Below are 26959 nucleotides of genomic sequence, written 5' to 3' on the forward strand. Positions count from 1 at the left end.
GAATTTCTCATAGTAAGAAACTGAGGTTTTAGCTGAGACAGAACTAGTGACACTTCTAGACCAAACAGTAGCGTTTCCTCTCACACCCGGAGAAGATTTGTCTGTTAATGGTAGAGTGTCTTTTAGCATTTTGGGTTTGTTAAGATATCTGAGATAAAACCAATGAATAATGCTACTATAACTTCTGGTGAATTTCACATTAAATGCTGTTGGTAGGCTGATTTTCTCGTTATCCCTGCGTTTGAATGATATGGTGCACATGTTTATAATTTGACCCTGCGTCTTGGGATAATGCATTAGCTGTTCTTGTCGTCTTCTCCAACAGCAGCATCGAGCCCAGGCTGCTATGGGAGAGAGTGGAGAAGCTGGTGCCCAGGCCTGGCAGTGGCAGCTCCTCGGGGTCCAGCAACTCAGGATCCCAGCCCAGCTCCCACCCTGGGTCTCAGAGCGGCTCCGGGGAGCGCTTCAGAGTGAGATGTAGGATGCCTGCCTTTCCTTTTCCCTGTGCCTGTTCACCATATTGGGCTCCAATCAGTACAGTTGACCCTTGAACACCCAGGGGTTAGGGATACCCCCCACCAGTTGAAAATCCTCACATGTAGTCGACCCTCTGTACCCCTGGTTCCTCTGCATCCGTGGTTACACGCCCACGGATCCAACCAGCTGTGGATCCTGTAGTACGGAATTATTTACTGTTGAAAAAAATCCACGGGGCTTCCCTGGTGGCGCAGTGGTTGAGAGTCCGCCTGCCGATGCAGGGGACACGGGTTCGTGCCCCGGTCCGGGAGGATCCCACATGCCACGGAGTAGCTGGGCCCGTGAGCCATGGCTGCTGAGCCTGTGCTCCGCAACGGGAGAGGCCACAACAGTGAGAGGCCCGCGTACTGAAAAAAAAAAAAAAAAAAAAAAATCCACACGTGAGTGGACCTTCGAAATTCCAGCCCGTGTTGTTCAAGGCTTGACTGTATTTTGGAAATCCTTTTCAATCATGGAAAAGACCTGTGATTTTTCACAGCTGCATATTATGAATACAAAACAGTGTTTCAGTGTAGGTTTGCTAGTGACAATAATAGTCGTCATAATTTTAATAGTAAAGAGTGAGGTTTTGAGAGCTTACACATGCTGAGCGTGCTGAGTCCATGCATTGTCTCATCTAATCCTTACAGTAGCCCCAGGAGATGGATATATATCGTCTCCATTTTACAGATTCAAGTAACTGCAGTTTAGTGAGTTTACGTAACTCATCGAAGGTGATGGATGAGCTAAATATCCAAGCTGAGATTTGAACCCACTCTTCTGAGTCTAAACTCCATCAGTATTGTCGTCAGTATTGGTTATCTTAACCTACTCATAAGAATAGATTAGTGGAAATTCCCTCTACTGCGTTATTGATTTAACAAGGAGTTGTGAACACGTGTTAGTGCAGTGTGACAATCGAGGGTTCTCGGGAAGGAGTCACAAACCCCGGGGTTCAGACCAGCGCGTGGAGACCTCGCTGTGAGCAAGGCTAATGAGGGGAGAGGACAGGGGCCAAGTGGGCTGGGTGGCTTCGTGGCCCACACTCAGATGTTTACGTGACTCGGCCTTTCTTGTTTCTGAACTTCACAGCATCATCCAAATCTGAGGGCTCGCCATCTCAGCGCCTTGAAAATGCAGCAAAAAAGCCTGAAGATAAAAAGGAAGTTTTTAGACCTCTCAAGCCCGCTGTAAGAATTGCACAAAATCCATTTTACTCATTTCAAACTCGAGTGAGATCTTTCTATTAAAGCCTTCTCCTTGCACGGCCTGCAGGCCTCCCTGTGGGGTCTCACAGGTTTGAGGGGTTATAAGGAAAGCTGTAAACCTTGGCCCACTTGTGCCGCTGCCCCGCCCCAACCCTTAGTCATTTAAAAAATACGAAAGAAAGAAAAAGCTTCTATCTCTTTGCTTGGCATCAACCTTTACATGCTCTTGATGAGTGGGCATCTAAAATACTGGCTTTTGGAAGAGATGTTTTTCCACCACCTTCTTAAACTCTCCCATGGTTTAAATTCTGCCCTTTGGTACGTGGGGCGGCAGCGTGGCTGTTTCTCTTCTCCTTAGTCCTCGACGCAGTAGCTGCCCGTCACTGGGCGCACTGGGGGTTTGAGCCTGCTGGGGTTTTGTCTCCCGCTTGCATTGATTTCTGTGCCCCCCTCCCCCCTTCTTTCCTCCCTGCTTCCTGTGCTGTGTGTTCCTCTTCACCGGTGGCTTCTCTGGCTCGATGGGACCCCGCTGATCGAAGGGCGAAGTGGTAAGCCCCGTCTGAACAGCTCAGCGTCGGAGCAGCGTTCTGACTTTAGCCTGTATTCGACCTACATGCCTCTTCCTTCCTCAACTTGCTCTTTTCTAGAATTAGAAACCCTGAATGTTGGCTTCATGTTTTTTAACACCCCACATTTGCTGCACGTGTTCATTCTTATTATTGAATACGGCTCTTTAAAGTCACTTTAACAAAAAGCCGCAGCTGTTCTCGTGAAGTCGCGAGCAGGAGGACTCGAGGCCAGTCCTTGCTCACTTGTCTCAGAGGCTCAGGCTCAAAGGAAAGAAGCGTGTTCTTAACTGGTGAGAAGAAGAGACCGCCAGAAGGAAAAGGAAGAGTGGCCACATAGCCTGCCTTCCAAAAAATCATTGCTTTTTAAGTAAAAATTTTAACTGGAAAGATACATACATTGAACTTCCGTATGAAAATGTAGACTAGAGATAATAATCAAGCTCGGAAGTTATATTTGGATAGTTGATTGGGTCTTACGGTGTCTGCATATAGAAGAGGAAAGGGAACTGAAGCCCTCGTGAACAGCAGCGTTTAACCTGGGCCGCTTCTCCCTCCAGCGTGCGCGCTCGAGGCAGCGGCAGGGTAGCCTGCCCAGCTGCCTTCCCACGGCCAGACACACTGCAGCGCTTTCTCACGGCACACGTCAGGAACTTTGTTCACGCACGTGGCAAGTTGTTGACCCTCGGTTAAGCCAGATGTGAGCTGTACCCTGGGCTCACTTCACTCTCACTTTTCTGCGAGTTGGACATTTTTAAAAATAAAAGTCGGAGTTAAAAACCTCACCAAATAAGTACTTTAAATCACCCCTGTTTAACTAAAATCTTGCTTTCTGCAAAATCTCCTCGAAAGAAGACTTTGTCACAGGGGCGGGCGTCTTTATAACACACTACCAAGGTCTGTCTGCACACATCTGTCGATCCAGAATTTTATAGCCGGAAAAGAATGCTCTCGGCTCTTGTTTTTTTTAATGCCTGTGAGGTTTGAACTGAGTACAGCACCTTGGACTTTTAAAAAAATCTTTTCTATCTTTTGTTTTAATTTTTTGACTTCTCTTGGTCTCGTCTTTTCTATCGAAAGCTTTGAGAGCTCCCCTCCATGATACCGGTAAAGACCCTGCAAGGCAGTTTGGCAAAGCTGGCATGGCCGTTTGTTGGATAGTGAGAACGAAGCGCTTGGCCCTGCGCTGTTTCCCCGTCGCTCTCCCGCCTGACCCTCTTTTCTGTCTCCTGCACTAGGACCTGACGGCCCTGGCCAGAGAGCTGCGAGCGGCGGAAGACGTGCGGCCGCCGCACAAGGTGACAGACTACTCCTCGTCCAGCGAGGAGTCCGGGACGACGGATGAGGAAGACGAAGACGTGGAGCAGGAAGGCCCCGAGGAGCCCACCTCGGGGCCGGAGGACGCCAGAGCCGCGTCAGTCCCGCCCTGCTTTAGGGAGGATGAGTGTCCCCACTGGGCCTTCTGTCCACTTGGGGCCAGTTGTTGAAAACCTGTCCTCTGATCCTGTGAACAGTTAACGTTTCCCCGTCGTGCAGTCAGCAGCAGACGGCCTTTCTGTTTTCCCCCTTCTCTTCGTTGGTGTGTGTGCATGTCAGGGCCTTTCCTAGTACTCTGTGTGTTTCATTTCTTCTTCTTAATTTGAGGCTGTGAAAAAAGGGAGACGGCAGTTCATTTCCCTTGAGGAAACTTTATACCTGTAGCCCGATCTCATGTTAGGACTCTGAGAAGGTGAAAAATCTAAACGGTATATCCTCGGCTCATGGGTTATGGCGCTTCACATCTGGATTTTGTCTCAATAGGTCATCTCTGAACTTGAGCAACGGTGAAACGGAGTCCGTGAAAACCATGATCGTCCACGACGACGTGGAGAGTGAACCAGCCATGACCCCGTCCAAGGAGGGCACCCTGATCGTCCGCCAGGTACCTGCGTCCTCTCTCCTCGTTGGAGGCTAGCTTCTCCTGTAGTCATTAACCCACTTGCTCATTCACTCACTCATGCTGTTTCTACATCATCGTCTGTTCTCACCTAACAAGAGACCCGGAGGGTAGCGTCGTGTGCTGCATGCCCCGAGGCGGCCAGCAGGGCCCCCGCCCCGCTCGCCTGCATGTCACGCGGCAGCCCTCATCCCAGCAGCCCGTGAACCCCACGGTCTGCGTCTGAGCGCAGAGAAGCCGCAGGGGGCACGCCACGGCCTGTGGCAGGTCTGCAGCCAGGCAGCAGGGGTCTGCGCGGAGCTCTGGGCTCCGAGGCTGGGGGTCTGCGGCGGGAGCCGGCTAGGCAGGCAGGAAGGAGCTGCCCGGGGGCCGGGAGCTGGAGCAGGGGGGGCCTCTCTTCTGTGCTCCGGGCGTTAGGCTCCTCCCTCGTTGAATATTAATGGTGTGCCACCCAGGTGTGCTCCTTTTGGATTACCAAGTTTTACAACGGTCTGTTCATTTCTTAGCTCAGATGGAAGAAAGGGATGTGCTTCTCATTTAAGTGGAGCAGGGCACCTGTGTAGCACTTCGGACTTTTCCCTGAGTGTGTTTCATGCTCTGGCAGTGCATTCGTATGGAAAGTGGGAAGGGCCTGGTCCGGACAAGACCAGGATTCAAAGAAGTGACGGGTACTTTCTAGAGCTTTAGACAGATTTAAAAAGGAAAGAGAAAAGCCAGTGGTTTGGTAACAGCAGCTCCTGTGGCAGATAAACCAGATTAAACACCCGCTGTTTGGATTCTGCGGTCACCAGATGAGGTGCTGTGAATTCTGTTGGCTCAGCCTAGGCATTTGGCGAGGAAGCGTGAGCAGCTCAGGCTGATTTCCTCCAGTCGTCCCTTGATGACGTCACAGAGTTGAGAGTCACACAGCACCGCCAGCAGTCAGGTATCAGTAGGGTCTTCGGCAATGTTAGCGGCGCGCGAGCGAGACCAGTGTGCCTGTTTTCTCTGCAGAGTGCAATTGACCAAAAGCGCGCCAGCCATCATGAGAGCAATGGCTTTGCCGGTCGCATTCACCTCTTGCCAGATCTCTTACAGCAAAGCCATTCCTCCTCCACTTCCTCCACCTCCTCCTCCCCATCCTCCAGCCAGCCGACACCCACCATGTCCCCACAGACACCCCAGGACAAGCTCACTACTAATGAGGTATGTCTCACACCACAGCTGGCTGCTCTCCCAGGGTTAGACCAGCACTGCCTAGGAGCTAGTTTGCAGAGCCCTTCCCACACCCTCACCTCCCCTCCCCGCCCCCTTCTTCTGTCACCCCCCTTCTCTCCCACCCCCCCATTCCCCCCCAGTAACAAGTTTCAGATCTGCATACAAACCCCTTAACCCTGGAGCGATTTCCCCCCAAACTTGCCAGCTCACTGTTTACTTTTCTCTAGATAAGTGTAGTTGCATGGCTTTCCTCATTCAGTTTATTTTTCAAAAAAAAAGTCTAAAACGATTGCTGTGTTCTCAGATGCATTATGTATTTGGCATGAAATTCTGGTAGTCATTTGTGGAATCTGCCTTTTTCATTCTTTTTATCCAGTAAATCAAATATAGAAACATTTGGTTAAGCAGACTTGACCTTATCAGGATAAATGTGTTGCTCTGTACAGGGACCTCCTTCCTAAAGGGCTGGATCTTTTTTGTTTGCTTGTTTCGGGGGGGGGGGAGGAGGGTGGGCGTTGTTGGTTGGTTACTCTTATTTATTTTTGCCACCCTTGTTGAAGGATTCCTCTCCTTGAAATTTACAATCACTCAGAGTTTAAGAGGCCAAATTGCTTTTGGGGGAAACCTAGAAAATTAGGATGTTAAACAAGAAGGGCAAAGAACTGAGCGTGCTTTTAATTTCAAATTTTGAACGGGAAATCCTGTGTGCTTGTTTGAAGGCGTGGCTATGTGCTCTCAGTCTGGGTGCCGGTTGGGTGATTCTTGCCGTTTGGAACAGGGTTATGCCCCAAGTGCAGGGACAGTCCACCATGGGCACCCTGTCCTTAGTTAAGCAAGTGATCGTTTTCGTGGGAGGTTTGGTTTAAATGCCTTTGTCTAACAGTTGAAGGAGGTTGCAAGTGGCACGTAGCTTCAGCCAATCTTGTCAATCAATGTAAGCATTGAACTGCCGGCCTGCCCACCTGCTCCTATTTTGGTTCTCTCGTTAGAAAGAGTCAGAATAATCCTCTCCCCTTGAGGAGCCAGGGGCAAGTTGACTGCCAAGGCAGGCTCGGCATCAGATTGGCCGCCATCGGCTGGATGGGCCCCAGATCGTGGGCCTGGGCAGGAAACCTGCCAGCAGGCAGCTGTGTCAGGTGGGAGGGGAGAGCTGAGGAGGGGGTGGGCTGCAGGACTTGTGACTTCAGCTGCCCAGGGGAGTGAAACGGTCCAGGACAAAAGCACGTGGTCAGACATGGTTTTTTTCCTCCTTTTATATATCCCACCTACACTTACATCCCTTCTTATATTTACACCTGGCTCCATTTTGCTCTAATGTGTAGTGTTTACAATAACCCTTAACTCACTAAACTGGCAAGTTTATTTTTCTGTTTGTTTTGTTTTTAATCGTCATTACATTTCCACTTAACAAGTTGTTTCACTTTCTTTGTGCCGTTTTTTTTTTTCTGTCTTAAGTTACATTATTAACCAAAACACGCCTATTCCTAAAAGAGCAAAAGGATATGCCTTACTCTGTATTTGCACCTTTCACTACTGAGCCCCTATTTGATATGAATTTAATGATGATGCACCTAAAATGATGGTGGCCAAAGCTTCTGTAGCTTTCTGGCAAGAGGCTCACTTTAAAAGAAACGGTATAAAATTAAGATTTGCCAGTATTCCAACATAGATTCATTGGACTTTTTTGGGGGCAGGAGAGTAAATTCAAAAATTGATGAATTGAGATCAAGACATTTCAAACTTCCTTTAGGAGTTTTCATTATAATTATTTATTAAAAACCGGAGGAGCGTGAAGTATAGATTTTGCTGGTAGCTTGCGTGTTCCGTCTTAGAGGAGCGATACTTCTGAAAAGAGGGGTAGCTCTCTTTGGCTCCCGGTTAAACAGCCTGTACTGGGGGGTGCGGGGTACACATGCAGAAGCACCTCCGGAGCATTTTGGGGGAGGAAGCGGGGGGATAGGGCTTTTGTATTGGGAAGCAATGCATTGTAGAGGTGGATTGAAGTGTTCTGTTTGTTCCTTTACTGTCATTGTATTAATACGACTGAATTTACATTGCAGACTCAGTCCGCTAGTAGCACACTCCAGAAACACAAATCTTCCTCCTCCTTTACACCTTTTATAGACCCCAGATTACTACAGATTTCTCCATCTAGTGGGACAACAGTGACTTCTGTGGGTAAGTAAAGCAGCAACAAGAGAGCAGCTGACGAGCGGGCTTGGGCACTATGCGCCACTCTTTCTGGTGGCTTGGGCACACATGCTGGTGGCTGGCAGGCGCAGACCTCGGACCAGATGCCCAGCCTGCTTGCACTGCCTTATTTGCAATGAGCTGCAGAGTCAGTTTCCTTTTTCCATGTACATTCCTTACGAATTTCTCTTCCTAGGCAAAGAGTTGGTTGTGACATGAATATCTGCTTGAGGCGTAGCGGGGAAGGGAGCAGGCCCAGTGCTCGTGGAGACGCAAAATAATTCCAGTGTCCTGTGTTTCAGTGGGATTTTCCTGTGATGGAATGAGATCGGAGGCCATAAGGCAAGATCCTACCCGGAAGGGCTCAGTGGTCAATGTGAATCCCACCAACACTAGGCCACAGAGCGACACCCCAGAGATTCGCAAATACAAGAAGAGGTTTAACTCTGAGATTCTGTGCGCTGCCTTGTGGGGTAGGTATCCCACTGTGACTCTGATGCTTTCGCTTTTAGTCTCAAGGGTGGACCGGTCGTTTCTAGATAGTGCAGGTGTTTCTGGAGGCGTCGTTGGCGGGTGAGATGGAAGACTCTTGACGTCCGTCCCCGCACCCTGTCCCTCAGGAATCCTACAGGGACACACACTGGCCTGCCCTTGTTTTAGCCGTCAGGTGTTGCAAAGACTGACTCATCTCCGTTTCTTCATATAAAGAAGAAAAGGGAAAAAATGAGAAAGACATTTGATTTGGCCCATATTTATAGGGAGAATGAAGAAATTGGTCGAATTTGATTTCCTTTAAATGTTTCAGTTTATCATTTTTCCCTTGCTCTTTGTGACGTGGGCCTAACATCTGAGTGGAGCTCTTCGAAGCAGTCTGCCTGGGCCGGGAGTCTGCGGGAGGGGCCGTGAGCTGCCTTACCGCGCAGGCTTGTGTGGACACCGCGAGAGGGGTTCTCCGAGTTTGCGGCGCACACGGCTCTGCCGCCTCCTGGCCGTCGCCCCCGTCCACCACCTCCCCCAGCCCCAGCCCCGCAGGTTCGCCTGCTCTTGCCTTGACCTCGCCTTCCAGCGCCACACCTGTTAATACTCCCTGAATCCTGCCGTGGGCTGTTTGGAAACAGGGAGGAGCCCTGCCACTGTATTCAGAAAAGTTTCCCACTCCTTGGACGTTGCTGTGTAAACGCGTGAGGACACATCCTCTCGCAGGCTCTCCTGGCGTGTCCATGACGGCTCTGCCTTTCCCCTGTGACCCCATCAGCTCTTCTCACTCCCAGCCCCTCGCCTGGCCCAGGGCGATGGAAGCAGCCACGAGGGCCTCGGGGTTCCCCTGAGGAACCTCGAGATGGTCCTCCCTTCTGTCGTCCCGGAAGGGCCCGTGACTTGATAGACTGTCCTCCTCACCCGCCCTCTGGGCCTTGGTCTGTCCTGGCTCCCCTTGCCCCTTCCGTGAGCCCCTCCCCCTGCTCCCCCGAGGGCTTTGGAAGAGCCGTCTCTGCCCATTTCAGGCACAGTTTTCTTCATATCAAAGGCCTTCTTGGGGGTGTTTATATCATCAAAATGATTACATTATGTTCAGCGTAGAAATAATGTTAAATATGTTAGTTCTTTCCAAATTGGCGAAGAAATTTGTGCCTGGGATGTTTGCCCTTGGTAGCAGTGTCACACTTAATTTATAGTCCTCTAATGTCCTGCAACGTGCTGGGCCCCATTCTGTGTGCCATTATCTGATTTTTTTTTTAAACTAAAATCCTTCTTCCTCCTAATTAACTTCTTCACTACCTCTGAGAAAAATAGGTGACTCTCTCAAGCCTGTGTCTTTTAAAATGCAGTAGAACTCTCTGTTTCATCATGTTAAGAGAGAGGGAGGTGACTTAAAATAGGTGACTTCTGTATCCGAGTGTGTTTGAGTTGCCCCGTGTCTGGGTCACATCACTGGTGGATTTCCTTAAACTGCTCGGGATAGCTGTCATGAGTTACCTTTTTTTTTTTTTTTTTTTTTTTGCGGTACGCGGGCCTCTGACTGTTGTGGCCTTCTCCCGCTGCGGAGCACAGGCTCCGGACGCGCAGGCTCAGCGGCCACGGCTCACGGGCCCAGCCGCTCCGCGGCACGTGGGATCTTCCCGGACCGGGGCACGAACCCGTGTCCCCTGCATCGGCAGGCGGACTCTCAACCACTGCACCACCAGAGAAGCCCGAGTTACCTTTTAAGTGAACTGAAAAATAAGTCTCGGGCTTCCCTGGTGGCACAGTGGTTGAGAGTCCGCCTGCCGATGCAGGGGACACGGGTTCGTGCCCCGGTCCGGGAAGATCCCACGTGCCGCGGAGCGGCTGGGCCCGTGAGCCGTGGCCGCTGAGCCTGCGCGTCCGGAGCCTGTGCTCCGCAGCGGGAGAGGCCACAACAGTGAGAGGCCCGCGTACCGCAAAATAATAAAATAAAAAATAAGTCTCTCAAAGACGTAGACCCAGAAAAGTTAAAGCATGTACTATGAGAGCTGTAGCCTGACAAGAGGAGGAGGTTCAGAGGAGGCTGCGGTGCTCTTGAAATGGTGAAATGGACACATTTGTGTTTTGCTGACCCGCGTTAGGTTAGTTTTTTATGTACCTTCCTAGAAAACGCTTGCAGTGAGCATCCTTTATCTTACCGAACCGACTTTCGTTTTGTAAATTACTGCGTATTTATTTAATTTTTTAGTAAGGCAGTTTCTCCTTATTTACAGCCAGAATTACTTTAACACATCTTTTGGATATGGCGGTTTCCATTCTTATGATCATGAAGAACTGTGTGCACTTACTTTGCTGCTTTGACGACATTGTAATTCATCGTAGAATTGAAAGGAAATTTTAAGTCACATGTTATAGAGCTCTTAGCCATTTCTTCCATCACTCTGCACCAGATTCCTGCGGATACAATTGCAATTCCTAGCCCTGCTTACCTTTGAACAATTAGCATTATAAAGTTTAATTATAACTAACAATTGTAAGGTTAAAAAAAGTACATTTATAAAAAAAATTGGTGCAGCATGCCACAGTTTTTTTCCATAGGCCCGTAATTCCCAAGGTTGCTATTTTCCAGTGACTGTCTGTATTCCTTTGATTGCTAGCGCTCAGTATTTTACAAAATGACACAGTTCTTGGAAATATATACTGGAGAATTGGAAAATAGGGTAAGTGCTAAAATAGCTACAATTTTTGTGTATATGAAGACTTTATTCAGCTCTTTTGAATCTTTATTCTTTCTTGCTGTAAATTGAATGGTGTTTGTTTTTGGAAACCACAAATAATAGATTTCACAATGCTCGTCGTATTTGGTGTAGTTATTACACATTTGGGTAGTTGACGTAGATTTTTTTTAGCTTCTCAACATGGAAGGTCGACCAGGAAAATGTTGAAATATTGTATGAACTGGGACCTTCGGACTGAACTCCTTGGCTGTCAGCTAAAGTTGGACAGCAGTTTAGCTTGCAGCATACAGCGCTTCAGCGTATTGATAACCGCATCCATGCATGCCTGGCACTCTGTTAGTTGCTAAAGTAGCGGTGATGTGAGTACATGTGTAAATGCCAGGCTCCCCGCTGTCCCCCAGGACCCAAAAGGTGTTTCTGGTTTCCTCACAAGGTTTCCTTGGGTAGATGCTGTCCTCCTGGTGCTAGAGTTCCCCCACTCAGTACCAAATAGGCATGGAGCTGAGGGGGGGCGGGGAGGGGGTTTTCCTGTTGCCTTCACAATTGTTCTTTTGAAATTTTCTGGAAAAGTGTGTGTGTGTGTGGAATAAATAAGGACGACATGGTTCAAGAAATACATGCTGTTCTCCCGTCATTCCATCTGCCTGAAAATACTGACGGAGCGATTACTTTGTAAAAGCACACATACTTCGTTCCTTCACTCAGCGAGTTTATTATCTAGTTTAGGGACTCAGTGCAAACATAGATGTGCCCAATCCCCTAGGAGTACAAGGTGCTCTGTGCTACAAGTTACCAAGTTAGTTTAGGCAACCAAGTTCACAGACCAAGGAAATCGGTGTAATTGGGAAAATAAGTGAATGATAAAGTCGGCTTGAGGGGCAGAGAGTTCTGAATGCTGGATGGATGCTTTTGTACCCTCTCGGAGAGAGTGAGCCGTTTCTGAGGGCACAGTATGGCCCGATGAGTGTTGCAGGAAGGTTAGGGCTGTTTGCGGTAGACGCCGGAGCAGTCACAAACTGTTAAGGACTAAGGGGGCTGTGTATGGCTCAGTCTAGAAGTTTTCCCGTGAAAAGACAGGTGAAGGAAGCAGGCGGGGATCGTGACATCAGACGAAGGTTTGTTCGGGTGTCTGATGTGACGGATGAGATGGAGAGTCCGTGGTACCCAGGAGACGGTGGGCTGGGACATCCTGGGGCAACTGAGGAAGAACCGGAAACTGGAGGGTGGTGAAGGTAATCAGGGGGATGAGATGGGCTCGCCACCCCCCCCCCCACCACCACCATAGATCCTTTTTTACATGTAAGTGAGTATTTCATCCTCTCTCTTCTGTGGTGATTTGTTGCAGTTTGGGTACTTTAAGCTCTCTTGTTTGTGGGTGGCTTGAGAAAACCACTCTTCCAGATAGGCTTTGCTATCCGCTCCATACAAGGCTGTTTGTCAAGCACAGTGTAAAATTGTGGGCTTTCTGTGTCCTTGAAATAGGAGTGAACTTGTTGGTGGGTACAGAGAGTGGCCTGATGCTGCTGGACAGAAGTGGCCAAGGGAAGGTGTATCCTCTGATCAACAGAAGACGATTTCAACAGATGGATGTCCTGGAAGGCTTGAATGTCTTGGTGACAATATCTGGTAAGCGTGTGTTCGGGGAAAGCAGGCCCCCAGCACTGTTTAAAAACGTGGTACTCGCTGGCACAGAACTCGAGTGAGTTCCTTTTCTGAAGTAACAGCTAAAAGACCTAGAACTGTAACGTGATTTTACAGTAACGTGGTAGGAAAATGTATTCAGAGGGGACCCACGTGTATACATTTGCCTGGGGCTCTGCTGAGAGGTCCCGGGGAGCACAGGAACCTGCGCTTCCTACTTCACCCTGCCTGCCACCCTGCCACCGCCTTCTGCGGCCTGTCCCGTTCAGAGTGTGGGTTTATGTCCACTCCCTCCCACAGGGCTCTTTCATGCACAAGGAACTGTTCTTTGCCATTGATGGTAAACGTATCGTGGTTTTCTTTTTAATGTCAGTCAACACTTATTATAAGTGTCTTTTTAGAAAGAGCATTTTTCTTAGTATAAATTATATGTGTTCATTGTAGAAAGTAAGAAACTACTGCAGAAAAGCAAATGGGAGAAATAAATAGTAAAATCATCTGAAGATAACGTCTGTTAACTTCAGTTTTTAATTTCCAGTCTTTTAAGCATACACACACTCAGAATACACACGTAGGGGGAAAAAATCTCCATAAAAATAGTTATGCAACATTTTAAACATTGAGAGAATAATATGACACCCATATAACTGATGAGGTAGTTTTTAACAGATGTTAGAATACACTGCTGTGCATACATTTGGCGTCTACTTGCCCTTGGTAACCACTGCCCTGAAGTTTAAGTGTATCCCGTCCTTTTTTGTTTGTCCAAACCTTGTAGGCTACTCTCTCCTCTCCCTGAACGTTCCTTCATGGTACCCATTCTGCACGGCTACAGGATGTTTCTTTGCATAGACGTACTATAGTTTGTTTACTATTTTCTGTTGTTAGTCTTTCCATTTATTCCTTTTTTTCCCTCTCATGTAAACATTTTTCACAAGTATCTTTGCAGCTCACTTAACCATCGGGCATATGAATCCATGTTGCCTAGATCATAATCTCTTAATAATTTGTGGTTTTGCTGGGGTCAAAGAGTACGTAGAAGTGTAAGACTTGTCCTCTGATAACCAGCAGTGATTTTGATTTAATTATCTGTTAACCCAAACTTGTTATATTTATTTATAGGTAACAAATTTCTGGCAGTTATTTTAGTTTTCAAATAGGCTTTTGGTTTAAGTAAAGATGTTCATTGAAATGCAGAAATTTCACCATCCATCTCATGCTTAAATGAGAAAACCGTTTAAAGCTTGAGCTTTAAAAAGTGATGGAAAATAAGTTTTAGAATTGTAGGAAAAATAAATCAGCTAAAAACTGGTTTAAACTTCATTTTGTGATCCAGTGAGCAAGATGATTCATGGGGTCAGTAATCAACTGATAGCATTTTTCTGGTCTACTTTTATTTTTATTTTTTTTTTTTTTTGCGGTATGTGGGCCTCTCACTGTTGTGGCCTTTCCCGCTGCGGAGCACAGGCTCCGGACGCGCAGGCCCAACGGCCATGGCTCACGGGCCCAGCCGCTCCGCGGTATGTGGGATCCTCCCAGACCGGGGCACGAACCCGTGTCCCCTGCATCGGCAGGCGGACTCTCAACCACTGCGCCACCAGGGAAGCCCCTGGTCTACTTTTATTTTATTTTATTTTTTTTAATTTTAAAAAATTTTTATTTTGGTCTACTTTTCTGTATTCTTTTCCTCTTTATAGCTCTCAGTGGTTTTCAAAATCATAAAAGTAATTAATACATGTCAGTTGTAGGCAACTTCGAAAACAGAAAAAAACTTAGGAAGAATAAAATAAAATGTAACCCCCATCTCAGAGGTACCTCTTGTTAACATTTTATTGTATTTCCCCCTCGTTTCTGTAAATATATCTCATAGTGTGGGAATAAAACACTGTACATAAAACGATATCGTCTTTGTTTCATATTGAGTATTTTCCCACATTCAAAAATTTTTCAAAACTTAAGAAGATTGTGTTGAAGTATAAGACATGACACAGAAAGTGCACAGACGTATGAATGGTGTACAGCTCCGTGAAGAGTCACAGTTAGAACCCATGCACGTAGCCCCCCACCCTGGGGACGAGGGGAGCCATCCCAGCTCCCCGGTGGCTCCCCTGCACTGCCCCTCCTCCCCAAAGGGAAGCCCTGTCCTGACTTTGAACACCTTCAAACATGCTAGATACTCTTTTGTGTCTGGCTCTTTTCCTAGGGCAGTTTTACGTTTACTCAGAAATTGAACAGGAAGTATAGACAGTCCCCATATTGGCCCTCTCCAGTTTCCCGTATTCTCTCACATTAATGTGGTACATTTGTTACAGCGGATGAACCAATGTTAATACTTTAGCTAACAGGTTAGCTGAAGTCCACAGTTTGCATTAGTGTTCTCTGTGTGTGTGTGTGTGTGTGTGTGTGCGCTCTGGGTTTGACCCACGCATAATTTTATCCACTGTTACAGCATCATACAGACTAGTTTCCCTGCCCTAAAAACCCTCTGGTGTTCCACCTACTCCTCCCTCCCTCAAAGCCCCTGGCAACAGCTGGTCCTTTCTTACTGTCTCGATATTGCCTTTTCCAGAATGTCATAGGTGGGCTTACGCAGTCTGTATCCTTTTCAGACTGTTGAGAGCAAGTACGTTTTTATGCGTCTACGCGGTAACATCTTTTGTCTGTTCTAGGTGCTTGCTCAATATTTCTGCTAGGTTATCTCTCTTCTAATCGATTTATAGGAGTTCTTTACGTGTTCTGGGTGTGAGTCTTCTGTTAGCTCTGTAAGCTGTGCCCATCTCCAGTTTATGGCTTACCTTTTGCTGGATTCAAGTCCCCAGGTTGGGTGATCTATGAAACCCTTTTGTGCTTTCAAATGAGACATAATAGTTACACTAGGGGGTTTCGAGAATCAGATGACATAATAGCTTGAATTGAGTTGCTAGTGAAACTGATACAAAATGGTTCCCTAGGGGGATGATATTTATTGTTTATTGCAGTTCCTTTTGGTTACTGTTGATAATGATGATATCTCCTTTTGAATATGCATGTAAAGTACTTATATTTGTTTGGCTAGGCAAAAAGGATAAGTTACGTGTCTACTATTTGTCCTGGTTAAGAAATAAAATACTTCACAACGATCCGGAAGTGGAGAAGAAGCAGGGTTGGACAACCGTGGGGGATCTGGAAGGATGTGTACACTATAAAGTGGGTAAGTTCCACGCCGGGCGGAAGGGTTTTGATTTTCCAGGGTTTAATTAATCTTCCATTTAAAATCCATGTGGTTTTGAAGCTTTCAGTAATGAACTTGTCTCTGAGACTGGTAACTCATTTCTGTATCAGGATGTTTCTGAGGCACCTTCTAATCCTGAGGCCTGCAGGCCTGCCGTTAATCTTAACTCTGGCTGTCCCCGCCCTCCGTTGTGAGCCTCTTCTCACCCTTTCCTTGGACAGTCCACACTCTCTCTGTAAGATGTGGCTCACATCTTGCAGAGAAGGAAGCGTTGCCAGAGGAGAGACACTTGGAGTCCTCCTTTGCACTGTAGGCTTCTCCTCGCTTGGAGGACTCTTGGGTCCTTGGCAGTCACTGATCGAACGTTTGAGAGTTTGCCCGAGTAGCTGAGGCCTGTCGGTTTGAATTAAATGTGCTGTACAGAGCTACTCTGCTCCTCACTAAGAAATGAATCTTGCTGGCCAGTCAGTGTTTCATGGCAGCTGTTTTGTTCTTTCCTCCTCAGCATGCCTGCCATGCTTCTCGTGAAATAAGATCTCACAAGAACAAAACCAAAATAAGTTTTTTCGTGTTGGGGAAAAAAATCAAAATATAGGTACTAATGTTGGAAATAAAGGGGAAATAATGGAGCTTAGCCCAGTTACAGTTTTATGAGCAAGATGATGTGTTCTAATTGAATTTGAAATGGGAGGTTGAGAAGGTTAGCAAATGGTATAAGTCTTAAGTATACAGAGACTGTATACTTCAGACTGAGTAACATAAGGGCTGTATTGAATGTTGATTTCTGCTTGTGTGTTTTCTTCTGTGTTTATGAAACTACATACTGTAGTCAGTGCCTCTGCTCCCAGGGGTATTACAGTCCTTGGCGTTGCCGTCTTGTTTATGTGACCTGTCCACGGCCCTCGGCTCACTGGTTACTAATGAGTGCGCCTGCCACCCTGATAGTGGACTGATTCTGAGTGATCCTGCAGGGTTCTGTCACCTCGGTGTAGATTTCGGGATTAGAATATTCCGTGTTGTGTTTTTGTGTACTGTTTTTATTTGTTGATATGTAACTGAAATCGTCTAAGGCTAAATGTAATGAAATGGCTCATAACAGCTGAAACGTCCCTGAATAGATGACCCTACAGGAGAGTGAGAGGCAGATGTGTGAAACTGAGCTGAGCTCAGAAGGCGGGGTGGGGGGGGGTGGGTATTTAAATTTATATGTGAATTAATTCTCATGAAGGAAACTTTAACATTTCTTTCTTCAGTGACATTAGTACATTCCAGGTGCCCAATAGCCCCATGTAACTAGTGGCTTGACAGCCACTAGTCGTATCAACAGGGTGGACATGAAACCTTTCCATCACAGAAAATTCTATCCCATCAGCACTGGTTTCGACAGCCTCTTATAATCCTTTGTATCTTAATAGTCATGTGATTCACTTGCATAGTGACAATACATGAAATAACAAGGAGAGTTATCAAGTCAACAAGCCATGTCTCATGGTCAAAGGCGGAGTGCTGTGGTTTAGAGAGCCCATGAAAGCACCGGGAGTCTGCACCAGCCATTAAGTCAGGTGTGGCCAGGGCCCCTCCGGGTGTCTGCTCTAAGCAGAGTTGCTGCTGTGAAGAGGACTGAAACGGCTGTGTAAAGGAGGCCTATATATATATATATATATATATATATATAAAGTTAGAGATTTTCTTTACCTTTGGTAACACACCTTTAGCTAAAATCCTAGTAATTACTACAGTCTCTATAGCTCAGGAAGTGGTTTGAAATGATACTTGATCTTGTACACAGAAACAGATAGAATTCAAACTCAGTTGATGAGTATTTTGTCGTAGAGTCCTGTGTTCCTCCATCTGTAAGGCCCACGCAGGACTCAGGAAAGGCCACATGGAAGGTTTGACCTCTTGCTGGGATTTGGGACCCTCTTGTCTGATAAATCCCATCGTTATCCTTCTGAACTAGTACTGAGCCCTCGAGGTGGTAGGGTGGAAAGGCTGACATTGTCCTTGCTGATTAAGTACTTACAGCCTAAGAAGGTTAGGGACGTCAGCGAAAGTGCTCATTGATGGCAACCAGGGTATGGAGTTGAGTCCAACACAACATGGAGGACAATGGGAGCAGCCTGAATTGTACATTAAAAATCGGAAAAGTGAACCACGAGGCTTGAAAACTACATTTTCAGCATTTTTCTCTTGTTGGTTTGGGTGGCTCAGCAGCAGGCATATTTAGAGAGTTGGCAGAGGACGGCTGAAAGAAGTCAGAGTTCCACATTGATGCTGACCTGTGCTCCTCTTATTTGTTGTTGCAGTAAAATATGAAAGAATCAAGTTTCTGGTCATTGCTTTGAAGAGTTCTGTGGAAGTCTATGCGTGGGCACCCAAGCCATATCACAAATTTATGGCCTTTAAGGTAACAACATCAAGTGCACTTAAAGGTAGCATCAGCCGTGCGCACTGTGGCCGAGAGCCAGGGAATACGTCTAAAAACCCCGAATGGTTACAACTGATCGTTTAAAAGCATGTGCTGATATTGGTGTATGTACCTTTATCATGCGAGAGGCCATTTCTAATGGAACAAGCCGAGCTGTCGACTTTCTAAGTCCTCAGAGTGTGAGAGAGGAGTGGAATGTTGGGCAGACACCTGGATTGAAAGGACAGACTGACACCACCTCCATTTAAGAAGCAGACCTTCACCTTCCACCTAAAGTCATGGACGTGTATAAAGATGTAGATGTTTATGTTTTTGACAGGTATCCAGCAATAGGCAGCTTTAAGGTATATCTGTTCAGTAGAGGACTAATTAAAAATGAAGTTACAGAAACTCTTGATGACACAAGGAATGCATTATTACACATTAAATAGAACAAGTATTAAAATATGTATAATATACCATTTTTGTTCAAAGAAAAATACCGTAGAAAAATATTAGCAGTTATTTTTGTGGATTTTTTTTTTTTTTTTTTTGCGGTACGCGGGCCTCTCACTGCTGTGGCCTCTCCCGTCGCGGAGCACAGGCTCCGGACGCGCAGGCCCAGCGGCCATGGCTCACGGGCCCAGCCGCCCCGCGGCACGTGGGATCCCCCCGGACCGGGGCACGAACCCACGCCCCCCGCATCAGCAGGCGGACTCTCAACCACTGCGCCACCAGGGAGCCCTTGTGGATATTTTTAATATTTCTTTTTTATACTTCTAGAGTTTGCACTAGATACAAATTTATAAAATTCTTAATCGAAAATGATATTACTATAACATTAGATATTATAAATCACTTAATAGCATCATTTCTGCTATTAGACAAAAAACCTTAAGCTTTGTCCCCCGGGGGTGTTTTAGTGCAGGGCAAGAAGTTAAGAATTTTGTATCCAAAAAGATTCTATTTGCCTACGTTTTTAAATAGTTTTGACATATTTTATCAAGGGTAGGCTTCCATTATTTGGAAAATTGACATATTTAGATTGCTTATTCCTTGATTCCCCAGTAAAGCAGTATAAATGAGGTTATCATATTTGCTTTAAAAAATAAAACCACATATTAATTGACTAAAAGCTGTTGATTGTATAGTTACAATTATCTTCTGAGATCTGGTCTTAATTACCTTCACGTACCAGGTACCAGCAACTGTACTAGTTGCTTTTATAAATAAATGCCTTATTCAAATCTGCCTTATGAGCTATAGGTGTTGACGTTAATGACAAACCGAGGCCACCAGGCTGTTACGGTACATGGTAGCCTCTCGTTAGCTTTATCACTCTAGCTGGAACATTAAAGTGGAGGTTTGCGTAGCTCAGCAGAGACTGTGATGATCACACTGATAAAAACTCTCCTCACGTGGATCGTGCAGCCGCTCTGTCTCCATTGTCTTCGTTGGAGTGGCTGGTGCTGACTGACAGATAAGAGCAAAATAACTTGAAGACTTACTGTACAGAGTAGTTTTGCTTACGGTTTTTGCCAGGGTGGTTCAGTAATTGAGTAACGGTGTGCCTGGGTCTGGCTTCTCCAGTTTGAACCATCAGAAATAAGTTCTGCTTCGTCTCACAGCTGCTCTGTCCGTTGCTTCTTTGTAGTCATTTGGAGATTTGGTGCATAAGCCATTACTGGTGGATCTCACTGTTGAGGAAGGCCAGAGGTTGAAAGTGATCTATGGATCCTGTGCTGGATTCCATGCTGTTGATGTGGATTCAGGATCAGTCTATGACATTTATCTACCAACACACGTAAGAAAGAACCCACACTCTATGGTTGGTTGACTGGCTTCATTTTATTTTGACTTTTTTCTTTACTCTGCTTAGTGAACTAACACAAGCAGGGATCCCTTGCTTTCCCTGTGCTGTGGGGGTGAGTATTTAAATGGCGCCCCTGTTCAGTAGCACTCTGCTCCGAGCCAAGTGGAGACCCACTCTCCTGGCTCTGAAGCCCTCCTGAAAACCTCCTCGCCCTGCTTTCACTAACACGGGAGGGTTGGGCAGCTGCTGGCAGGTCAGAACCTCCATGGGTCGGGACTGGTTAGAGGAACATAATTTATTAAATGGAGCCCCCAATCCAAATATGTTCCAGGGGCTCCGAAAACGTGAACTAGTAGGTTATAGGACCTATCAAAGGTGGACTTTCAGATATATATGTATATCACATGGGTTTTCCACAGTGTTATCCAGTGTTGTGTTTATCACCAGGAATCTGAACCAGTGCATTCGTTCCCCAAGACATTCTTATTGAGCCCTTTTGCAGGGATGGAAGTAGCCACAAACATGCTCGCCTGTACTTTGTTCCTCTTCTCTAGATCCAGTGCAGCATCAAACCCCACGCAATCATCATCCTCCCCAACACGGATGGAATGGAGCTTCTGGTGTGCTATGAAGACGAAGGGGTCTATGTGAACACATATGGAAGGATTACCAAGGATGTGGTTCTGCAGTGGGGAGAGATGCCAACGTCTGTAGGTGCGCGTCCCTGACAGGAAAAGTCCCTTCCTAAAGAGGCGTGCAGTTTGCGTACTGATTTTACGTGTTCTTCAGACCCTTTGGCCACTTAACAGAGTAGCTGGCAGTAGACGGTGGAAAGTTAGATTGTAGACCGTGTGACACACGTAATAGTCTTCTGTTAGGACAAAATCCAAGTCATTGTTTTTTAAACCTCTGTCGTTCACAGTCCTTCATTTAATCTTTAAGACAGCCAGGGGCAGTAGGGGCAGGTGTAGTTGTGGACTGATGTGTGGGACGTGAGGGGAGACAGAAGGGTAAGTGATCACTCCTGCCATTCCGCGGCCCAGCCGCAGTCGACACTCAGCCTCCTGACCGTCCCTGTGCGTTCAGCAGCGAAGGCTGATCTCTGGCACCCTCACGGCTCCAAGTTTATATCCCCAAACTGTTTTGGTTTAATTGCAGTTACGTCACTGGTTCTGTCCACTTGGCTTTCCTTCTCGCTGCCTCCCTGGTCACTAGTGTGATGAAAATACGAGCTAAGCTATGGCGTGGCGGGTGGGCAGGTGCTGCTCCGGTGTGACTGCCTCAACTGTTGATTCAAATACTGCCTCCCAGGATGGACCATGAGGGTGCACATGCAGAGTGACTTGCAAACAAAACCCCCAAATTCTAGCTGTTTAGAGGGGTGGGGTGTGTGTGTGTGTGTGTGTGTGAGAGAGAGAGAGAGACTCAGAGAGAGAGAGAGAGAGAGAGAGAGAGAGACCGAGAGAGAGACCTGAGCAGTTTCTTTCCACGGCTGTTTCCTTACCTTTAACGATACGTGTTTTCTCCTCTCAAAAAGCGTATATTCGATCCAATCAGACGATGGGCTGGGGAGAAAAGGCCATAGAGATCCGGTCTGTGGAGACCGGCCACTTGGATGGTGTGTTTATGCACAAAAGGGCTCAAAGACTGAAATTCTTATGTGAACGCAACGACAAGGTAACGGTTTCCTCAGAGATTCTTTTTAGTTGCTACTATCTTTTAGCAATGGTTTATTTTCCATGAAGTTTGGTGAAGCCTTTCCTTGGGGTTTTGATAGATTCTGAAATAACTTTATCAAGGAACTTTTCAGTAGTGACTTTTTAGGCCTGTTCATGGAGGTCATGGTATATTTTATTTTGTTTTTGTTGAGGGGGTAGAGATGTTTATCTCTGCAGAAATCATCCTATGTTGGGTTTTTGTTTTTTGTCTTACGGGGTTTTTTCCCCATTCGGTGGCCTGCCTAGGCCACGTTTGGTTTAGGGATAGAGAAGGTTAAAGCTAACAGTTTAGATGGATGGAATTCTTTTGTGTTTAGAAGGAACCCTCATGCAAATTTAAATAACAGGGTAAAACTTCCTCTCCCCTGATACGTACCAGAAATACACCACTTGTTGGTCTACCTTTTGAGTAGTGAAATAACTTCATTGTGTGACATAAATGCCTAAGAGGGGAAATCATTTTATGCAGAAGTAGGCATACTTCCTGCAGGTGAGACCCCGGGGCATCAAAGCCCCAGTTAAAACCTTTGCTTTCGGAAACTGGCCACATCCTTGTCTTCTCTGGGATTGACTCCCTCCCTCCCCACATCAGCCTTGGAGTGGAACAGACACTGGCCAAGGGTGTTGACCCCTCGGGCCTTTTCTAAGCCCAAATTTCTCTGTCTTCTGTCACTTGGATAAAAATGTGTCTGACCACCTGGGGCAGCCCAGTGCAGCCTTAGAAGCATTTCCCCCTTTTGCTTCACGTTAAAATATATTAAACCTCCTAGCAAGCAGACCTCAGGTTGACCTCTCAGACGAAGAAGTGCTCCTTGTCAGCTGGGCCTCCTGCCCAGCCACGTGCTCTCCTACTCAAGAGCTGCATCACCACCAGCCCACTTCCTCCTGCACTCCTCTAGCCCATTTGCCCGTGCACTGGGCCTTTTTTCCCCTACATAATACCTCCTAAATCTTTTAACCTTGAAAATCCGTACAACCTCAGACCTAACCCAGGATCCTGCCAGCTTTTTGGCTTACACTTTCCTAAGTATGTTCAGTGGAGCCATAACTGTGATATTCTTTGAACCTCGGGCATTTAAATATTTTTATCATTCATGATGTCACATCCATCAGGTTTTATTAGTAAGAGGCACAAAACTAAATTACGTTACTTTGACTGTAGAGTCATATGAAATAACTAATACATCTCAGCTTCATTTTCTAAAAGAGAAAAACGAGGTAGCTGAGGAGCCTCCCCACTGCGCATTGAGTTTGCCAAAATCCCATTCATCTTTCAGAAGGCATTAGCCGTGGAGGTGAACACAAATGACCCCGTTTCGGGAACACCGCCTTTGTTCCTCTGCGTTCTCACAATAGGGCACAACGTACAAGGAGTCATCCGTTGGCTAAGGAGCCTTCCTGGTCAAGATGAAAACTGGCTCCGTCACAGACAAATGGACATCACCCCGGATTTCCTTTGGGAGGGGCCCCTGGGGTTGTGGGACCAGGGTCCTGCTGACCCCTCTCCTCTCCTCCCCTCTCCTTCTACAGGTGTTCTTCGCCTCGGTCCGGTCCGGGGGCAGCAGCCAGGTGTACTTCATGACGCTGGGCAGGACCTCTCTTCTGAGCTGGTAGGAGTGGCGGGCGGGGATGCCGGCCCCGGAGTCATCGAGATGAGAACCTGGAATTCCTGGCAACTGGAGCTTGGAGCCGCCCAGGCCGCGTGGGCGGGGGTCTCCTCTCCCCTCCTGCCCGCTCTTACCAGTTCATCCCCACTCTCTTCTTGTCCTGTTCGAAATAAAGGCTGCAACGCAGCTGGTGCTGTTGAGACTCTACCATCAGGTGCTATCGGTGTTGGAATCAAGCATCAGGCAGAATGCAAACACCTTCCCTCCAGCTCCAGAATTCCTCGTCTGTGACTCTGTCCCGGGGTGTCTGCAGGTGGAGAACAGACACGCCGGCGGGTGGTTAGAAGTGGGCACAGCGGGTGTAAAGTGTGCTCGGACGAGCAGGTCACTGAAGCCAAGAGCAGATTTAATATAGTAACATTAACAATGTATTTAATTGACATTTCTTTTTTGTAATGTGACCATATGTGGACAAAGAAGAAGGTGCAGGTTTAAGAAGTTAATATTTATAAAATGTGAAAGACACAGTTACTAGGATAACTTTTTTGTGGGTGGGGCTTGGGAGGTGGGGTGGGTGGGTTAGGGACCCATTTGGCATTTGGTTTCTTGGGAATCCTTTTTTTTTTTTTGGCCAAGAACTCAGTCATTTTCTGTGTACCAAGGTTTTGCCTAAATCATGTGCAGATAATTCTTCAAAAAAAGAAAAAAAGGAAAAGGTGTGCATTTGTATCCTGGCCAGAACCTCGTTGTGTGACAGTATTAGCACTGCCTCGGTCAAAGGTTTAATTTTTGTTTAAACCTAGAAGTGCAACAGCAGTTTCACCACGGTCTGCACTTGCGGAGGGAAAAAAATTTTTTTTCAGCCACGTGTTTATTTTTTCGCCTACCTCATTGTTTTTACTGCATTAAGAGGTGGTTTAGTTTATATGTTTTTGGAGGAAAACATTAATGTTTAATTTAATCTTAATACCAAAACTATCCAATTGAAGTTTGACTGTTATTTCGTCACAGGTCTCAGTAGGCACAAGAGAAATTGTCCCTGAAGATGGGAAACAGCCACGAGGCTTGTCTCGCTGACGGGCGCGTCTGCTTTCTCAGTTGAGAGAGCAGATCGCGCTGTTTCCACTAGATTCACCCGTGGTGGTGGACGGGCGGCCATCACCCACAGCGCGAGGGGCCTCAGTGTTCTCAAATCGGGGTTTGCAGACAGGTGGTCATACGGGGACAGCCCCACAAACTGTTAACAGTGTTGCAGGAACCTTTCCTTGGGGCCGGGGGTATTTCCCTTTTTCTAAAAAATGCAATGCACTAAAACTATTTTAAGAATGTAGTTAATACTGCTCATTCATAAGATAGCATCTTCCTGTGTTTCGGGTGTGATATCAAAGCCCTGGCTTTTCTCGTTCTCCCCCTTGCTCTCCCGTTCTCTCTCTGTTTTTTAAACCAGTTTTACTTTATGAATATGTTCATGACATTTGTAATAAATGTCTTGGGTAATAATTGGTTTCATGGCTTCTGGTCACTCGCTTCCTCTGAGGATTTAATTACTTGGTAAAGGAGCAGCGCTCCGCACCATGGCTCTGCCGTCCGCCTTTCCTGTTGTTGAGTTCTGATGGGAATGTTGCATCCACCAAACAAAAGCTCGGTGTTTCATAGGCTTACTCCTCCTCCGTGGCGAATTTTCTTTTATGACGTGTAAGTGGAGGTTTTCCTCCAACAATCACTTGCACCTGTTTGCTGAGGCTTGGCCTGGCATTGGCATCCCATTTGGCATCCATTTTGACTCGTCATTCTCTTCCTCCTGGGTTCGCATTTTTGCCGGAGGCTCTCCTGTGAATTTCAAACCCTAGTGAAAAGTACATACACTCACAAATGCAGAAACAGCAACTGGTCGCGTACGCGCGCCACAACAGGACCCACTGAGAAAACCCGCCTCCGTGCTGGAAGGACAAGGCCGGGGAAACAGGTTTTCCGTGTGTGTGACTTTGGTGTAGTGCTGATGTCTAAGGCAGAAAGAGATAGTTCTTTTCTACTAATTCATACTGAACATAGAGAAGATTGGGGAGTTAATCCCACCCTTGGAAGGGACTTCTGAGACGGGCCAGACTCCGTCACCATGGGACTGCAGTCACAATCACATCACTGCTGGCGATCCCCTACTCGGTTTGGCTTTTGACCCAAGATGAAATGTGTCTCAGTGAACACGTGCACCGGCAGAGGAGAAAGGACCCGAGACGGGGTCAGTTGTAGCCCCTCCCGTGACTTTAGCGAAAGGTAAAAGTTGGGCAAGTGTCTTTGAAAAAATACTAAACTTCTGATGCCGACATGGAAGATACAAAAAGGGATGAGGCCTCATGGTCTGCATCATCCAGACTTGAAGCTCAGTGTCTGTAAGTCAAGGGCTGTGACACAGACCATGCAAATGGTGTTTCATTGGAATTGCCGAGTACTGAGAACTTGACAAAAACCGCATTTCCCTCAGGGGCAATGGGCTCCGAGCTCAGGTCAGGGTGGGCCTGTCCTAGTTGGGCAGCACCTGGTGGTGTTGGAGTTGAACGTGATTGAATCCATCGCCGGGCTTAGCTGACCTCGGTCAGCCAGCCACTGGTCCCCTGGGTGTGGGTGCCCGCGGTGTGCTTTCCTTGGCCGTGGTATCCCTCCCTCCGTGGCCTCCCCGCCTTGTAGATCAGACTGTGTTGCTACAGCTTCAAGCAGGTGCCCGGTTAGGTTTCTCCATGAAAGATGGCGAGCTGTCACGTTGTCTTTCTTCTAGAGAAAGGGATGATCTTTTTCCTTTAACAGGGTAGTGACTTCACAGAAGTGCAAAGATGGCAAAATCAACAGAAGAAGATAGTGTTATGCTGATACCGTTAAACGTGGAACATGGAAAACTATGACAACTCTTCCAAACAAAATACCAATATGGCTCTAGGTTTAGTCAAAGCTTTAATAAGTGATACCTTTCTGTGTTTAAAGCAGAGTCTCTCTGTATCGAGCGCAGTGTTTTTACTTTTTCTCATGCCCATGTTGTGTTGAAGAAAATGTTTACAAAAAAATGGTTTTGTTACACTAATGTGCATCACGTATTTATGGTTTATTTTTAAGTGATTTTTTTGTGGGTTATTTAGGCTTTTGTCTTAGTTGTAGTCCACTTACGGTGATTCATAATCCCCAGTTTTGCCAATTATAAATTTGCTAAACAGTAATGCAAATGACAAGCTGCATTGTTTACTAATCAGAGCTGCAAAGCAGACTGGTGGCGAGTACACACACAGCCTTCTGTTTTCAGTGCTAACTCGTCTTCTGTGTATTATGAAAATTACTGTTGTCCCTCTTCTCCCCTCTTTTGTCCTTAAATAAAGTAAAAATGACACCTATTTCACGTGGCATGAGTTTCAAATATATTCTCTTCCTCCAGAATGTTTCCTTCCTCTAAGGATCCTCCTTCCCCTGTGCCACCCCTGGCCTGAGCGGGCGGCTCCTAGATCCTGCCGTCTCCCTAACAGGGATGGCCCGGGGGCTCACCAGGCACAGGTTACGAAAGCAGCAAACATTTGTTCAAAGATCTTAGAATGAAATTGATGGGTGAGCTCTTGATCACCGTGTTTCTGAAGCCGAAAACGGAGTAAGGCTCATTTTACATGCATGCTGTCTGTTCTGTAGCTAACAGGACGATGAAAGGGATGCTTTCTCAAATTGGCACATAAACATGACCTTAGGCCTAATCACTGGAGCTCCTTCAGTGCAAGGTCATCACAGCCCCACCCATG

General features: G+C 46.7%; 1 protein-coding gene across 50 annotated transcripts in view; it reads left to right on the forward strand.

Moving 5' to 3' along the window:
- The window catches only part of MAP4K4 (mitogen-activated protein kinase kinase kinase kinase 4), a 178930-nt gene extending 152364 nt beyond the window's left edge, over positions 1 to 26566 (forward strand). For 11 of the 50 annotated variants that reach the window (XM_081254878.1, XM_081254911.1, XM_081254880.1 and 8 more), the window contains 14 exons: positions 326 to 477; positions 1609 to 1706; positions 3529 to 3704; positions 4091 to 4211; positions 5220 to 5411; positions 7484 to 7601; positions 7916 to 8086; positions 12275 to 12418; positions 15489 to 15623; positions 17951 to 18051; positions 19706 to 19879; positions 20419 to 20578; positions 21402 to 21541; positions 23113 to 26566. In XM_081254878.1, the coding sequence (XP_081111004.1) occupies positions 326 to 477; positions 1609 to 1706; positions 3529 to 3704; positions 4091 to 4211; positions 5220 to 5411; positions 7484 to 7601; positions 7916 to 8086; positions 12275 to 12418; positions 15489 to 15623; positions 17951 to 18051; positions 19706 to 19879; positions 20419 to 20578; positions 21402 to 21541; positions 23113 to 23196 (1966 nt within the window). In that variant the 3' untranslated portion in view covers positions 23197 to 26566. The remainder of the gene's footprint in view (positions 1 to 325; positions 478 to 1608; positions 1707 to 3528; positions 3705 to 4090; positions 4212 to 5219; positions 5412 to 7483; positions 7602 to 7915; positions 8087 to 12274; positions 12419 to 15488; positions 15624 to 17950; positions 18052 to 19705; positions 19880 to 20418; positions 20579 to 21401; positions 21542 to 23112) is intronic. The other 39 variants (XM_081254879.1, XM_081254893.1, XM_081254909.1 and 36 more) reach the window with 7 other exon arrangements.
- Positions 26567 to 26959: the final 393 nt, after the last annotated feature.

This window comes from Mesoplodon bidens, assembly GCF_964165515.1.
Source record: "Mesoplodon bidens genome assembly, chromosome: 14".
Classification (NCBI taxonomy): Eukaryota; Metazoa; Chordata; class Mammalia; order Artiodactyla; family Ziphiidae; genus Mesoplodon; species Mesoplodon bidens.